The sequence below is a fragment of the Microcebus murinus genome, chromosome 20, assembly GCF_040939455.1.
Source record: "Microcebus murinus isolate Inina chromosome 20, M.murinus_Inina_mat1.0, whole genome shotgun sequence".
Taxonomy (NCBI): Eukaryota; Metazoa; Chordata; class Mammalia; order Primates; family Cheirogaleidae; genus Microcebus; species Microcebus murinus.
In genome coordinates this window covers 7,813,130-7,829,424 of record NC_134123.1, presented here as the reverse complement: position 1 = coordinate 7,829,424, position 16,295 = coordinate 7,813,130, and the positions used below count along the sequence as shown (strand labels likewise).

At 38.5% G+C, this 16,295-nt stretch overlaps 1 protein-coding gene and 1 pseudogene across 21 annotated transcripts in view; both read right to left on the bottom strand.

Moving 5' to 3' along the window:
• Positions 1-16,295, bottom strand: part of CHD9 (chromodomain helicase DNA binding protein 9) — a 231,291-nt gene that overhangs the window by 16,969 nt on the left and 198,027 nt on the right. For 13 of the 21 annotated variants that reach the window (XM_020282652.2, XM_020282655.2, XM_020282653.2 and 10 more), the window contains 4 exons: positions 10,321-11,229; positions 9,286-9,449; positions 8,257-8,529; positions 7,360-7,528 (listed from right to left, as the gene is read on the bottom strand). In XM_020282652.2, the coding sequence (XP_020138241.2) occupies positions 7,360-7,528; positions 8,257-8,529; positions 9,286-9,449; positions 10,321-11,229 (1,515 nt within the window). The remainder of the gene's footprint in view (positions 1-7,359; positions 7,529-8,256; positions 8,530-9,285; positions 9,450-10,320; positions 11,230-16,295) is intronic. The other 8 variants (XM_020282657.2, XM_020282659.2, XM_075995634.1 and 5 more) reach the window with 3 other exon arrangements.
• LOC142862604 (pachytene checkpoint protein 2 homolog pseudogene) lies at positions 11,237-16,292 on the bottom strand (annotated as a pseudogene).

Genomic DNA, 16,295 nt, shown 5'->3' with positions numbered 1-16,295 from the left:
GCATGAACTTCTCTGGTCCAAGACAAACCTTTCCCCTTTCTCTGAACCCATTAATTCCTACATTTTTTAAAAGCTTGCTTTTAATATCTATCTCTGCTTTTCTTGTGCCAAAATATCTTTTTTCTACATTAGATTCTTCTTCCAAATGTAAAAGTATGGCCTAACTCAAACAAACAAAAAATAAACTTCTGCCAGACATGGTGGCTCACGCCTATAATCCTAGCACTCTGGGGGTATAAGACAGGAGGATTATTTGAGGTCGGGAGTTTGAGACCAGCCTGAGCAAGAGCCGGACCCCATCTCTACTAAAAAAATAGAAAAAATTAGCCAAATGTGGCGGCGCATGCCTGTAGTCCCAGCTACTTGGGAGGCTGAGGCAGGAGGATCACTTGTGCCCAGGAATTTGAAGTTGCTGTGAGCTAGGCTGACGCCACTGCACTCTAGCCTGGGTGACAGAGTGAGAGACTCTGTCCCAATAAAAACCTAAAAACAAAAGAACCTTGTTGACCTTTTTATAACCCCCCAAATTTTGAAAGATTGTTCTCTACTATGTTCCTTTTTTTTCACAAGCAATTCATTTCTCAAATTCCCATAGTCCATTCCTGCTCCAGACTACTTAAGGTATTTTCCTTAAGGTTACCAATAACTTTTTAGTTGTCAAAAATACCTTTCACATGCCAGTAGGCATTCAATAAAAATGTTTATAAGAAGTATGAATGGAATAGCTCCACATGTTCATCCTTTTTCTTGATAAATATTTTTTGAGTACCTATGTATTAGGCAGTATGACGGTTCAAAGACAAATAAGACATTGTTCCTTTCCTCAAAGAGTACATAATCTTGAATTCTCTTATTAGAAGAAAATATTATTAAGGGTGAGATTCTTGTTTAAAATAGTTTACATGCTTGTAATGAGAAATGCATTTTCAATCATTCAAGCAGAATTCACTGAGCAAGTCCTGTTTATACCTGAATAAGCTGTTGTCCTTTGGCTGGCTGTGTAACCATGTGGAAGTCACTTACCTTACTCACATCTTAGTATCAAAAGTTTCTTAATTCATATGGTAAGGAAAAACTAATTACAATAATTAAAAAGCAGTTTTGCATATATGAAAGTACTATAGGAATGGGACATAACACTACGGAAAAAAAAGATTTTATTATATTCATATAGTGAATTTTATTATAATCAGATTAATGAAATATCACAGATATTTTTTGATATCATACTGTGGTTGTAGGAGATGCTGGTGGAGGTAGGTGGTTGGGGTAGGGGGCGCATGGGACTTTCCTATACATTTTTTGTATCTTTCTGTGAATCTATAATTATCTTAAAACAAAAAGTTATACAAATTAAAAACAAAAAACACACACAAATAAATGGAAAAGAAACTGCTAGGGGAAAAAATATATAGCTGAAAGTCACTGTGTACCCCCATCCTCCATTCCACTTTCTTCTTCTCTATGGTTAATACTATCCTGAATTAGGTATTTTTCATTTCCATGCACATTTTAAACTTTTATTCATGTTGATACATAAATCTGAACACTATACAGTTGTTTCTTGGCATGCACAGGGGATTGGTTCCAGGACCCTCATGGATACCAAAATCCAAGGTTGCTTAAGTCCTTTCTATAAAATGGTATAATATTTGCATATAACATATGTACATCCTTCTATATACTTTAAATCTGTGGACCCAACCCCTGGACCGCAGACTGGTACTGGTCTGTGGCCTGTTAGGGACCAGGCCTTACAGGAGGTGAGTGTTGGGCAAGTGAGTGAAGCTTCATCTGTATTTATAGCTACTTCCCACCACTCCCATCATTGGCTGCGCTCCACCTGCTGTCAGATCAGCGGTGGCATTAGATTCTCATAGGAGCATGAACCCTACTGTAAACTGCACATGCGAGGGATCTAGGTTGTGTGCTCCTTATGAGAATCTGATGCCTGATGCTCTGAGGTGGAGCTGAGGCGGTGATGCTAGCGCTGGGGAGCAGCTGCAAATGCAGATTATCACTAGCACAGAGGTTTAATGGCATAGAGACCATAATAAATCAATTGCTTGCAGACTCATATCAAAACGCTATCAGTGGCCGGGCGCTGTGGCTCACGCCTGTAATCCTAGCTCTTGGGAGGCCGAGGCGGGCGGATTGCTCAAGGTCAGGAGTTCAAAACCAGCCTGAGCAAGAGCGAGACCCCGTCTCTACTATAAATAGAAAGAAATTAATTGGCCAACTGATATATATATAAAAAATTAGCCGGGCATGGTGGCGCATGCCTGTAGTCCCAGCTACTCGGGAGGCTGAGGCAGAAGGATCACTCAAGCCCAGGGGTTTGAGGTTGCTGTGAGCTAGGCTGACGCCACGGCACTCACTCTAGCCTGGACAACAAAGTGAGACTCTGTCTCAAAAAAAAAAAAAAAAAAAACGCTATCAGTGAGTGGCAAGTGACAATTAAGCTGCATCTGGTGGCAGGCTTTAAGTCAGAATCTGACACTTACTTAGTCTGTGCATGGCCCGCCCATTATTTTATTTACCACTTCTGTCGGCACCTCTTTCCCACACTGCACATTTGTCTCAGTCACAGTTTTGGTAAGCCCATAAGCTAATCCTAGCAAAAATGAGTTAAAAAAATGTCGCTGGAAAGCTTCTTTGACCCAATGATGAGACAGCAGAAGACTCTAAGACTGCCAACAAAATGAAAGCTACATTTAAAAGAAAATACCAAGAGTCTTACTTAAATTACAGGTTCATTGCAATAGCTAATTCACATGTGAAAACTTCAAAACTGCTTTGCCGCATGGAGACCAAGCACCCTGCACTAAAACATAAGCCTTTGGAGTTTTTCAAAAGACAAAAACGTGACCACGAAGGACGGAAGCAATTATTGAAGGCCACCACTTCATCAAATGTGTCTGCACTGAGAGCGTGATCCTTAGTGACTAAGCACATGGCTAAAGCCAAGAAGCCCTTGACTGCTGGTGAAGAGTTGATCCTGCCTGCTGCTAAGGACATTTGCCGTGAACTTTTAGGAAAGGTTGCAGCTCAAAATGTGGCTTGTGTTCCTCTTTCAGCTAGCACCATAACTAGATGAATTGATTAAACAGTAGAGGATACTGAGGCACAATTGTTAGGACTAATGAGTCACCATGGTACACAATCCAGGTTGACAAGTCTACCACTGTTGACAAAGCAACAAAGCTTGTTTTTGTGCAATATGTCTTTCAGGAGGATGTGCATGAGGACATGTTATGTGTACTTTTGTTGCCAGCCAACATCACAGCTGCAGAAGTATTCAAGTCTTTGAATAATTACATATCAGGAAAACCAAATTGGTCATTTTGTGTCAATATATGCATGGATGGAACGGCTGCCATGACTGGAAGGCTTTCTGGTTTCATTGCTTGGGTCAAGGAGGTTGCTTCTTTTTTTTTTTGAGACAGAGTCTCACTTTGTTGCCCAGGCTAGAGTGAGTGCTGTGGCGTCAGCCTAGCTCACAGAAACCTCAAACTCCAGGGCTCAAGCAATCCTCCAGCCTCAGGCTCCCAAATAGCTGGGACTACAGGCATGTGCCACCATGCCCGGCTAATTTTTTCTATATATGTATTAGTTGGCCAATTAATTTCTTTCTATTTATAGTAGAGATGGGGTCTTGCTCTTGCTCAGGCTGGTCTCGAACTCCTGACCTCGAGCAATCCGCCCGCCTCGGCCTCCCAGAGTGCTAGGATTACAGGCGTGAGCCACCGCGCCCGGCCAAGGAGGTCGCTTTTGAATGTGAGTCTGCTCTGCGTCATCCATAGAGAAATGCTGGCTAGCTGAAAAGGGTCACCTGAACTAAACATTTTGCAGGATGTGATTAAAATTATCAACCACATTAAAGTACATGCCCTTAACGCGTATCTGTTCGTACAGCTCTGTGACGAGATGGACGCACAGCACATATCTTCTCTTATACACAGAAGCGAGATGCCTTTCTAAAGGTAGATCACTAGCCAGAGTTTCAGAGTTATGAGAGCCACTCCAGAGATTTCTTTTAGAAAAACAGTCAGCACTGGGAGCACATTTCAATGACACAGAATGGGTCCCCAAACTTCCTTACTTGTGTGACATATTCAACCTGCTGAACAAACTCAATCTGTCACTTGAGGGGAGAATGACAACTGGTTCAAGTCAGCAGAAAAAGTGGCTGCATTCAAAGTCAAACTGGAATTATGGGGGTGACAAGTGAACACTGGAATTTTTGACATGTTTCAAACATTAGAGAGTTTGGAACAGGCTGAGCCAGGACCACCTTTCTCCCAGGTGGTACATGATCACCTATCTCACCCTTTTAAAAGAGTTTGAGCATTACTTCCCAATCACAAAGACCCCTGAACTGGTAAGGAATGGATCCGTAACTCACTTGAGAATAAGCCAAGTATATCAACTTTGTCCTTGCTAGAAGAGGATCAACTGCTTGAGATGACAAATGATGGTGACCTTAAAAGTATGTTTGGAGGGCTGGGCGTGGTCGCTCAAGCCTGCAATCCTAGCACTCTGGGAGGCTGAGCTGGGTGGATTATTTGAGTTTAGGAGTTCCAGACCAGCCTGAGCAAGAGCGAGACCCCATCTTTATTAAAAATAGAAAGAAATTACTTGGATGGCTAAAAATATAGAAAAAATTAGCCGGGCATGGTGGCACATGCCTGTAGCCCCAGCTACTTGGGTGGCTGACGCAGGAGGATCGCTTGAGCCCAGGAGCTTGAGGTTGCTGTGAGCTAGACTGACACCATGGCACTCTAGCCCAGGCAACAAGTGAGACTCTGTCTCAAACAAACAAACAAAAAAATGTCAATGGATTTACCAAAAGTCATGTATGAGACAGATCCTGATTTCACATTTGCAGTAATTAAGATAGATAAGATAAAATACTTAGATAATAATTCTATCTAACATAAATATCTGAGATTTTAAATATTTTGGATAGTTGCAAAATATGTGTTACAACTGCTACTGATATTATTAAAAACAGTATTATTTACCAAATAATGACTTATAGGTGAAGAGTGTACAATCTTCAGCTGTAATAGCAACAAAATGTGTATGACAGAAGTATCAATCTCACTTTACAGTTGAGTTCTAAGAGTAAGAGCAGTAGTATTACTAAGTGCCACTTAGGTTGGGAAAAAGAGCCCACAGCTTATCTTCCCTATCTGTTCCCGTTTTCCAGTGAAAGGAAAGAGCTCCTTAATAATAAAACTCTAATTATAAAGCATAGTTTAGGGGATTTATGCTTTAGGAAAGAAGTGTAGTTGATTCATATTTGAACTGCATTTCATACATGTCTGAAAGTCTAGTAATTCGAAAATTATACTGAATGGTTAATGGATGCACAAAAGACCAAAGAGAGGCTGATGAAGCTCAACTAACTAATTTGTAATTAAAAGTGGTAATAGCAGCATTTGGAAATAGTGATCAGTTCAAGACACGACTTATAATACAGCATTATTTTCCCAAATTGTAGGAATTCCACACACTTTGCACATGCACAGGAATTCTGAAATATTTCCAAGTACTGCATGGCAACCAGACTTAGTAGAGTACTGAAATACAGTCCTTATCCTTATGTACAAGGAGTGTATAATGGAAATTCAAGTCATTCGTCTGCTTTAATTGACAAGCATTTTTGTGAATTAGTATGCTGTGTTCTAACATTGAGACTCAGTTGATCTTGAGTATCATTCTCAATTCTTGACATCTTACTTTAAGAGGGATGTAGACAAATTAAAATACAACTAGGCCTAGATAAAACAAATAGGCAAAAATAAAACAAAAGCAATGTCTAATGTATTCCTCAATGCCTACAGAACACATAATACATGGTACCAATTAGGTATTTAATAAATATTTGTTGATTGAAATTATCAAAGGTTAGAAGAAACAGAGATAGTCTGAATGGGAGATCTGATGATTGCTTTCAAAATGTTAAGATGTTACAACAGACGTTTCTGGTAAAAAAAAAAGAGAAAAAAAAAATAAAATAAAAAAAAATAATAAAATAAACAAAATGTTAAGATGTATCGTGTAGACATAGGACCAACTTAATCATGTATTGTTGGTAAAGACAGAACTTCAACTATTGAGAAGAACCTATAGCAGGCAAACTTTACTTTCAAATAAAAAGATATTTTCTGACAATTAGAGCTGTCCAACAATAAAAAGGGTTGTTTACGGTAGTAAGAACCTTGTTCCTGCAAGTATTCCACAAAATGAAAGATTACCTTTTGGGGATCAAGTCATAAATAATTTCTGTATCCTGTATGCATGGACTATACAATCTCTAAGTTTTTCTAAAACTTCTCATTTTAATTACTTCTACCTATCACCATTACTTTGTGATTCATTTATTTATTTTTTGAGACAGGGGTTTGCTCTGTCACCCAGGATGGAGCGCAGTGGCATGGTCACAACCCACTGCAACCTTTGACTTCCATGCTCAAGCAATCCTCCCACCTCAGCCTCCCGAGTATCTGGGAATACAGGTGTGTGCCACCGTGCCTGGCTAATTTTTACATTTTTTCTAGAGAAAGGGTCTCACTATGTTTCCCGGGCCGGCCCTGAACACCTGGCTTCAAGCAGTCTTCCCACCTCAGCTTCCCAAAGTGCTGGGATTACAGGCATGAGCCACAGGTTCTGGCCAGTGATTTAACTTTTTATTTTAGAATTCATAATATACTTTCATACTGAAATTCTGTTTGAGCTTTCATCTGTATAAAACAACTTGGTAAAATGATGTTTCCACACTATTCAGGCCCCCAAAACTAAACTGCCCTCTGTGCTTTAAAATGTTACATTAAGAGTTCCAATAAAGGCCGGGCGCGGTGGCTCACGCTTGTAATCCTAGCACTCTGGGAGGCCGAGGCGGGCAGATTGCTCAAGGTCAGGAGTTCGAAACCAGCCTGAGCAACAGCGAGACCCCGTCTCTACTATAAATAGAAAGAAATTAATTGACCAACTAATATATATAGAAAAAATTAGCCAGGCATGGTGGTGCATGCCTGTAGTCCCAGCTACTCGGGAGGCTGAGGCAGGAGGATGGCTTGAGCCTAGGAGTTTGAGGTTGCTGTGAGGTAGGCTGACGCCATGGCACTCACTCTAGCCTGGGCAACAAAGTGAGACTCTGTCTCAAATAAATAAATAAATAAATAAAAAGTTCCAATAAATACTTATTAAGATTTAAAATTATATTGATTATTTTACAGACTTAAGAGAGGTCCCAACATTACAGGTAAAATGAATTTTTACTATAAGAGTCTATAAAAGATTTAGAGATGACGGGATATTTCCTAGTACGACAGTTATTATTTGCATATTCACCTGATACTGGCATAGGTTTTGGAAAATTGGCGAGGCTGGTCTCTGACGCGCTTTGAAGCTCCCGAAGTCGGGTGAGGTACTGCTGCTGCCCCATAGCACCATCGTCACTATCCAAGGGTCTTTTCTGAGCAAGCCCTTGCTTTTGAAAGGTCAGCTTCAAACCAGCTTCCTGTTAAATAAATACCATTATTAGGACAGAAGCTATGAAAAAATCTTATTGCAGGATATTAAGAGAATTTTTTACTTAGAAAAAAAATGAAGTAAAACCCTTGATACATTAATGAAATTCTCTTCTCATTCATAAATCAACTGAATAAAACATTTTAATCCATTTCAATAATGAGTGCTACATTTTATGTCTTAGATGAAAAAAATACAGGTACTCTATACACTTTTCTGAGCAAAACAAAGTTGTTCATATGACAAGTACATTGTAACATTTTCAGATTTAGACATACATCTCTATGTACGTTATGCATGTGACACTTTGGAGGACAATATTCATATTTTAGACCGTGAATAATCAATTAAGCTTCAAAAATCATTAAAAAATTAAACATTGATAACAGGACATGCTAAATGTTTAAAACAGAAAGTATACTGACATATCATTTAAACGTTATATAAAAGAATCAGTTAGAAATTGTCACACTGTTTAAGAAAACATCTTGATCAGAAGAACTACTTCAGAAGCATAAGGAGAGAAAAATATTTAATGATGATCCCTTTAGTAGACTATTCAAGTTTAATAACCTGGATATCAGAGAGAAAACAATCCAAATACCAGGAAACAAGTACGTGAAGGAAGGAAGAGTAAGAGCAGGCAGCCATTTGCAGGAAAAGCATGCTGCACACCGCAATCGCAATCAGGCCCTAGGGCAATAAAAATACACATACGTCTTTGATTTTCACTGTAAACTCCTTTTCTCGTACATGCTTCTTCACCTTTGACATCTGTGTTGACTGATCATGTTCTTCTTTAACACCGGCACCTGGGGGAGTGGGTACGCTGGGCTCACTGTATTCTGTAGCTGCTCCAGGACTGTCCAGCAGTTTTGTGGTATAGAAAGAAGCCACGGTGTTAGCGTCGTAACTTCTTCTAGCTGAAGGCCACTTCCCTTTCAGAACTGTTTGACAAATACTGTCCAACCGATTGATCATCACACGATCCTATAAAAGCATGCAACATCCAAGTATAATTTTAATAACCAGGACAGACCTTTGGAGATCAAATAGCCCAAGAACCTTGATGGATTTAACCCTCCATCAAGAGTTTACACTCCAACATAAGTGCATGTAGCAAGCATACATATGCTTACATGTATATTACAATTCCGTAAGAAGCTATTCAAGTACAAATTCTCTTTGGTTAAATTCAAAAATATCATATCATAGTTTTCTATTCTTTTGTTTTTATAATTATAAAAGTAATACAGTTCCTTATAAAAAGTTCAAACAATTTAGGAGTATATAAAAGAGTATCCTCCATTTCCCCATTTCCCAACCTCATTCCTAAAGGTTAAATATTCCTGTAGTAGCCTAGACACATAATGGAAAAATTGCATTAATTCAATCTTAGCTTCTGCCACTGAATGAACTTCTTCCCTAGGTCACAAGTGGCTACAGTAAATTTCTTCAAGGAGACTCAGTTGAAAGCACCTATTACATAAATAGGCACTTTAATATTAACTGGAATATAACAGTTATCTTTTATTCTAAACATTTTAAGGCTATGTTGAGAAGCATATGCATTTAAGTAGAACTAATTTACTTGATAATAATTTATACTTTTGATGCTAACAACATAAAACGTCATCCTACATTTTACACTGACCTATTTTTCTACATAAAAAGAATATCTACCATTAAAGCAACATAGTACAATACTAAAAAATGAGCTGTCCTGACAAGAAACTATTCCTTTACCTTTGGCCAATATGAGGCTGCCAGCATGTATCCACCTTGTAAGATATAAGCAGACTCTGGAGTCCCATTGTTCATCTGAAAACTGTCCTGAGTCTCGTCCTGGGTAGTGCTCAGTGACGCGACGCTTTCTTCATCGTAGGCTTTCATGTGAGGGGTACCTTCTGCTAAGAACAATTACGACGACTTTAAAAAGACTGATAAAACCACTCTATATATACTTTTACAAATCTTATGCAAGTATTCAGAAATATCTGAAAAAGTTAGAAGTAAAACCAAATGGTCAAAGGGAAAAAACTCACCGAGAACACAATAAAGCACCCATTATTTTTAAAATGACTCCTGATTGGCAGACTTCATCTGGACTAGGAAGACTACAAATACATGATGGGGATACTATAATTTTCTAAATGAGGTGACTCTGGTGACTCTTATGGCAATCTTATGGTTCCTTATGGCAACCTTGAAAGTTACGCCTATGGAGTTGTTATAAGAGATTCTGGTTCCTGTGGGTATGAGGCTCTTCATGCCAGAGTGGGTCCTACACATGCTTGACATTGACTCATTTTCCTGTGCCTGAACTGTTGGACCACTGCAAGAACATCTGCAGAAGGGGACCACCTAACACTACTGTGCTGATAAACATTTGTCATTGCTGACAAATGGCCTATCTATGAGAGTCTTGTTGGGCTGTTTAATCTAAGACTCTTGGTGACTGCTATATGTTATTATCTTTTATTTGTTTACTAATAGACCTGTTCCTATAAAAAATATAATATTAATCTTAAGGCAATCACAAAGAAATAAAGCTACTGTGTAAAATTTCTAGTTCAACTGCCTGATTAATCTATTTTGTAATACTCTGAATATTGTATGTACCAGTAATTCTAGTTTCCCTCTTTAGTACTATCCTAAGAAAATCTGTACACACAAAACTTAAGCTAACAATTTAAAATATGCTTAAGTTATCTGAATTAAGTTCTTTTCATTTTTACTTGAAAAGCTGTCTTAAAAAGCAAAATTACTTTATGCATATACCTCGCTTTTGGACTTCTTCTTCTTCACTGTCACTTTCTTCTGATGAAGATGAAGAGGATGATGAGGAGGAGGAAGAGGAGGAGGAGGATGAAGAAGATGCTGAAGAACAAGATGAGGATGAAGAAGAACTAGAGCCTGATCGGGAGTGGGAACAAGAAGAGGAGGACGACGAGGAAGAAGATGATCTGGAAGAACAGGATGATCTCTCAGAATCTGAGTCAGAATCAGAACTAGATTCTGATCCTCTTTTGTGGACTCTCTGTTTCTTTGACGCTGGGTTTGGAGTTAGGGGTTCTGTTCTGGCTGCAACCATGCGTCTGTCTGTTTCACCTTTTCCACCAGATTTCTGGTCTCCAGTAGCCTGTGGTAAAACACCATTCTTTGGACTTACAGGCTCAGACTTTATTAGTGTCCTGGTTTCCACAGAAGACATAGATTCTTCTTCAGAAGACTGAGGCTCCTCTTTAAGGTTTTCACTTTTAACTTTTATATCCTCTAGAATAATACCTTTAGCATCTAGGAGCCTAGGTAGAGAGGTAAGAGGAGAAGCAGAAAGTGCTACTTGATATTGCTGTAAAAGTGGGGTAGAAGTCTTTGAATGAGCCATCTTACTTTGACTGTAGTTCCTCTGAGCTGCCATAAAAGAGAGTTCAGGATCACGAAGAATGTGATAATCTGTTCGGCTCACCCCGTGTTTGGCAGCACCAATAAGCAAATCCCTATCATGAGGGCCACATTCCCACCAGACTGGTAAGTCTGGATTTGGATGGCAAAGCTTCAAGCGTTCAAACAACTGTGGATGTCGAAGGGCTTGTTCCCGTACTTTCCTTAGAAGTTCAATGCGATACAAAGTCCTAGAAGCACGTTCTTCTGTGATAGGTTGGATAAAAATATTTGGATCCACCAATTCTACATTGAAACAGGACAAGAATATTAATCTCAAAAATTTTCATTTATAAGTAAATTATAAATAAATGACTACACATTTAAAGTACTACTACTAAATGCACCTCCGTGCAATTATTGTATAGTTCCTATCCCTTAGTATAGAATCACTAAAAAGTTTTCTTTTAATATTTTTTAAATGAAGAGAAATTTAAGTCTTAAAAACAAATACTAAAAATCATGTAACATAAAACACTGGAATCTTAAGGTAAACTATAAAATTATTTTGGAAGTATATTAATATAACTAGGGATTTTCTTTTAGAAATTCCCTATGAGCTATGCCTTTACTAATACCTGTCCTTAACTGAAGAGAAAAACACTTGCTCACACTCACTTATAAACTAGAACTGTTAAATGAAACCTCATAAACAAACGTAAGCTGACATATCTCAAAATGCATGAGGTAACAGTCCATTGCAATGAACTCACAGGGGCATCAAGGGCTTTCTTAAATTTCAAGGGAAATAGGTATGTCTATTAAATGCTGCACAAACTACTAGTTTGAAGTAGTTCAGTTACATGATTAGATCATGTTACATTCCTTTAGATGAAATTATATCTTTGTAAGGTGGGTTACTGGCACTTGGGAAGTACTCAAAAAAGATATGGCTTGTTGAAATAATTCAGGCACCAAACCGCAGAGCTCCTAATGGCTAACTAAATATGAAACGATTTGAACAATAAACAACAGTAATATTGGACTGTAACCTGTAGAATAAAATAAATATCCATGAATCTATACTAATATGAATAACTATTCAAGAGAGAGAAGAAACAGTTTTTCCTTACAGTAGAATTCCACAATAAAAGCTGTTATGGACAAGATTTAGTATCTGATATGTACTAAAATCAATAGGTTAAAGTTTGAGAAAAAACAGTGTTTGTGAAGGCTCCTCAAGATATTATATCTGCTAGCACCATGGGAAAAGATAGTAATTTTACAGTGGAGAAATGCATCATATTACCTTAACCAAGTGATTAAAGTCATCATCATCAGTCATAAGACATTACTGATATCATGAACCACATATTACATTATGAGAAGGACACAACATCATTTTTGTGGTACTCTTGTCCAAAATGCATAGCCTAAATCTAGGCACATGGAGACATTATGGCCACTGTGAACTGAGGAAGTCTGGGAATCTCTAAATAAAACCTCACTCACATGTATTTATAAAACATTAATATGAAATTAATTTTAGCATGAGAAAAAGCAAAATAATATTCTGAGATACAATGATTATCGATCCATTTATTTTTATCTTCTATTAATGAGACATGAATAACATCATTTGAGATATGAATAATGTTATTGAACAAATAAAACAATGGGCAGAAATATCCATGCAATGCATGTGAGCCTGCACTGGGTTACAAGGGATGTCCAGCACACATTTCACTTAAACACTGAGGGTCTGTGTTCTTTCTGCAAATTGGACCGTGTCTCATCATTATAAAAGAACACTTTACCTAGAATTTTTTTCTCGATTTCTGTAACATAGAAATAGGTATTTCTTAGCTACTAAATAGTCTCCAAAGCATTTTTACACTATACAAAACAAGCTGATATTAGAAAACAACTGCTGCCTTCTAGCTTGAGTGATGTACACAGTTTTAAATGCTATAATTATATGCTTCTTTAGGGTGATACAGTTTCCCTTTTGTTTCTAAATACCTATATTAATCTTCCTTTATTTTTAAATAAAACTTGTTAGCATTATGTGTCTAACTGACTGGAGGCATGATGGGAATAAATAAACATGTTTAGACAGTTCTTTACAAAGGACAAACAGAAGCTGAATTATCTTTTTTTCTGAGACAGAGTCTCACTCTGTTGCCCTGGGTAGAGTGCAGTGGTGTCAGCTTAGCTCACAACAACCTCAGACTCCTGGGCTCAAGTGATCCTCCTGCTTCAGCCTCCTGAGTAGCTGGGACTACAGGCATGTGCCACCATGCCTGGCTACTTTTTCTATTTTTAGTAGAGACAGGGTCTCGTTCTTGCTCAGGTTGGTCTCAAACTCCTGAGCTCAAGAAATCCTCCTGCCTCAGCCTCCCAGAGTACCAGGATTATAGGCATTAGCCTATAATGCCTGGCCTGAATTATCTTTTCAAAACAGTGAAAATGACAAGCTTTTTGTCTTCTAATATGCATTTAAAAGTAATGTTAATAATAACACAGTTCTTTTAACAAAGCTTGGCTTTGTGGGTTCCTGGCTTGTAGATCTAAGCAAATTTTTACAGAGGGGATTTCCAGAGTGGCATTGGTTGTGGGACAGGCGACATGACTTGCTGTGTGTTTTCCATTAGATGGAGCTACTGCATGGAGAAGACCAGGATCTATTGGAAGCTTAAAGCTTCTTTCTCTCTTCTAACTGCTTATCCAGTGCCAAAGACAGGGCCTGGAGGAACCCCTCTATCCTGGTGGTGGGTGCCCCTGGATAAAGTGTGTGAGCCAAACAGGGAATTTCCTCAGGACCTGGTTGCTCAGGCCCTCAGGTCTGAATTCTTTGAAATTTCCCTCAAAAGGAAGCTCAATTGTGACATGTTGTTTTCAATAAATCTGATCATCTTCAGCTCTCAGAGGGTCAAAAGCTGCTAAGGAGGGTATATGATCTGTTCTTCCAAATAAGAGAGGTACATTTTGAAGATGGCTGTCTCAGAGGGTGGCCTGATGTGCTGCTAGTATCCACAAAGGCCACGTCGATCTTCTCAGTGATGTTGGAAGTACCTGGAATCACTACAGTGCAATGGCTTTTAATCTGATCAATTTGGGTTAAGACAGCATTGATCATGCCAACGTTATCTGGTAACTTGCTTCTCACTCTGTAAGCATTATGGACAGCTATGAGTCTCTCCAGCTCATCAATCAGCACAAACACCAGAGCATCTTTATCATCAATCAAATCATGAATCTTCTGGAACTCCTTAGTTACTAGCTTGCCACTCTCAGAAAACCACTTAGAAAAGAGGCTATGACGGTTTATTTCAATTAATTGGCCATACTTGTACCTGTTTGAAAGTCTAATGGTCAATTTCTGGGCTAATGCTTTACACAGGGATGTTTTTCCAGTTCCTGAATAACTATGTTGTAGCAGCACCACCTGGTTCTAGGTGGTGAAGTTGCTGTCAACATTCTTGTCTGAAACAGCAAGGTTGTCATCACATAACCAAGGAGGTGTGATTTGACCTCCACATCACGCATTAGGCTGTCCCAAAGCCTAATGGAATTCAGCTGCAGACAGAACCCAGTGATCTGCTACAATTATATTTTCTGTCTCTTTCCCCAAATTTTCACTGCTGGGGCCAATTTCATTCAGCTGAAAGATGTGCAATGCAATAATAGAGTCAATAGGCTCCGAGTCTTTACTTCAATGTCAACAATAGACACAGACTGCATATTTCTGGTCATAAAAGCTTCAAACTCAGTCCATGTGTAATCACCAAACACAATACGATGTCTGTTGAGTAGCTTTCTAACACTCAGCTTTATGTCTTTTTTACAGTATTATCTCTGTGCGGATGAACCTGTTGGCGACTTGGCCATACAGAGTATCACCTATTTCTGGTTACCCACAGCTTCCTCCAGTGGGGGACCCAACCTGAGAGACACTGTCACTGTCCCCACTCTAAATCTCCTCACTCACATTTCTAATAAGGAAGTCCTACCTTTCAATCATTATTTAGTAATTAACCCTTTCCCTTTACTTTTAAAACTAGAATCAAAAGCGATAAATATATTCACATCACTATATTGGTGGTGGGAATTAAGCAAATTAAAAAAAAAAGAAATGAGGGCCTCTTGGCAACCATAAATAACAAAAGATACAATGCTTTGTTTTATTTGTCTTCTTAAACCCATTTATAGCATTCCAATAGATCTGAAGGCAGACAGAAACCTACCCCAAATTACCTGGTATTTAGGTAATCAAGAGATTGGCTACTCTATTCAGCAAACTGACAACAAAACTGTTAGTAAATAAAATAAAACAAGTAAAGAAACCCATGTGGAATTTAAGTCCTTTATAAATCATTTATCTTTTGACTACAATATAGGAATAGGAGGCCACTGGGTTTAACAGTCAGCCATCATATTCAACAAAGAATGGAGCAAACTTATACATAGCATTACAAAGAGGAACTGCTGACAGGATGAGCTGTTTCTCTGGGCTTTGAAGACAATGAAATTCATCCCAGAACAGTTCCTTAGCTGATTTGCAACACCACGTGTGATTTAGTTGTCTTTTTTGAAGATGGCCCTGGGTGGAGAGCTTTTCTATAGATAATCCTTTTCTTTTTTTGAGACACAGTCTCACTCTGTTGCCCAGGGCTAGAGTGCCGTGGTGTCAGCCTAGCTCACAGCAACCTGAAACTCCTGGGCTCAAGCAATCCTTCTGCCTCAGCCTCCCGAGTAGCTGGGACTACAGGCATGCGCCACCACACCTGGCTATATTTTTTCTATATATTTTTAGTTGTCTGGATAATTTCTTTCTATTTTTAGTAGAGATGGGGTCTTGCTCTTGCTCAGGCTGGTCTCAAAACTCCTGACCTTGAGCGATCCTTCCGCCTCAGCCTCCCAGAATGCTAGGATTACAGGCGTGAACCACCATGCCTGGTCTAGATAATTCTTTAAAATGTCTTATGAGTGGGGGCTTCATCCCCTGCAAAATTATTCAGGTAAATAAACCCTCTAGCACAATTCTCATGAGATGGACTAAAAAATAAGTTAGTTCTATTTACCAAAACCAATCCTTTATTTTCCACATTCTCCTAATCATAAATCTACACTAAACATTAGCTATTTTCTTAAAACTCAGTGTGTACCTTTATTCTCTTTAGGTCTCATTTTAACAGCAGAATTAAAGAATAGGGGGTCTTTCAGCATAGTTTGTTTACAATTCTAAAAAACTGCTGGAAAGTTGAATTAGATCATATTGAAATTTCACATAAAAGAGATAAAATGGAAATTTCTGAATGTTAGTAATTTTGCTTCTTTGACTGAAACAAGGAAAAAAAGAATTTCTTACA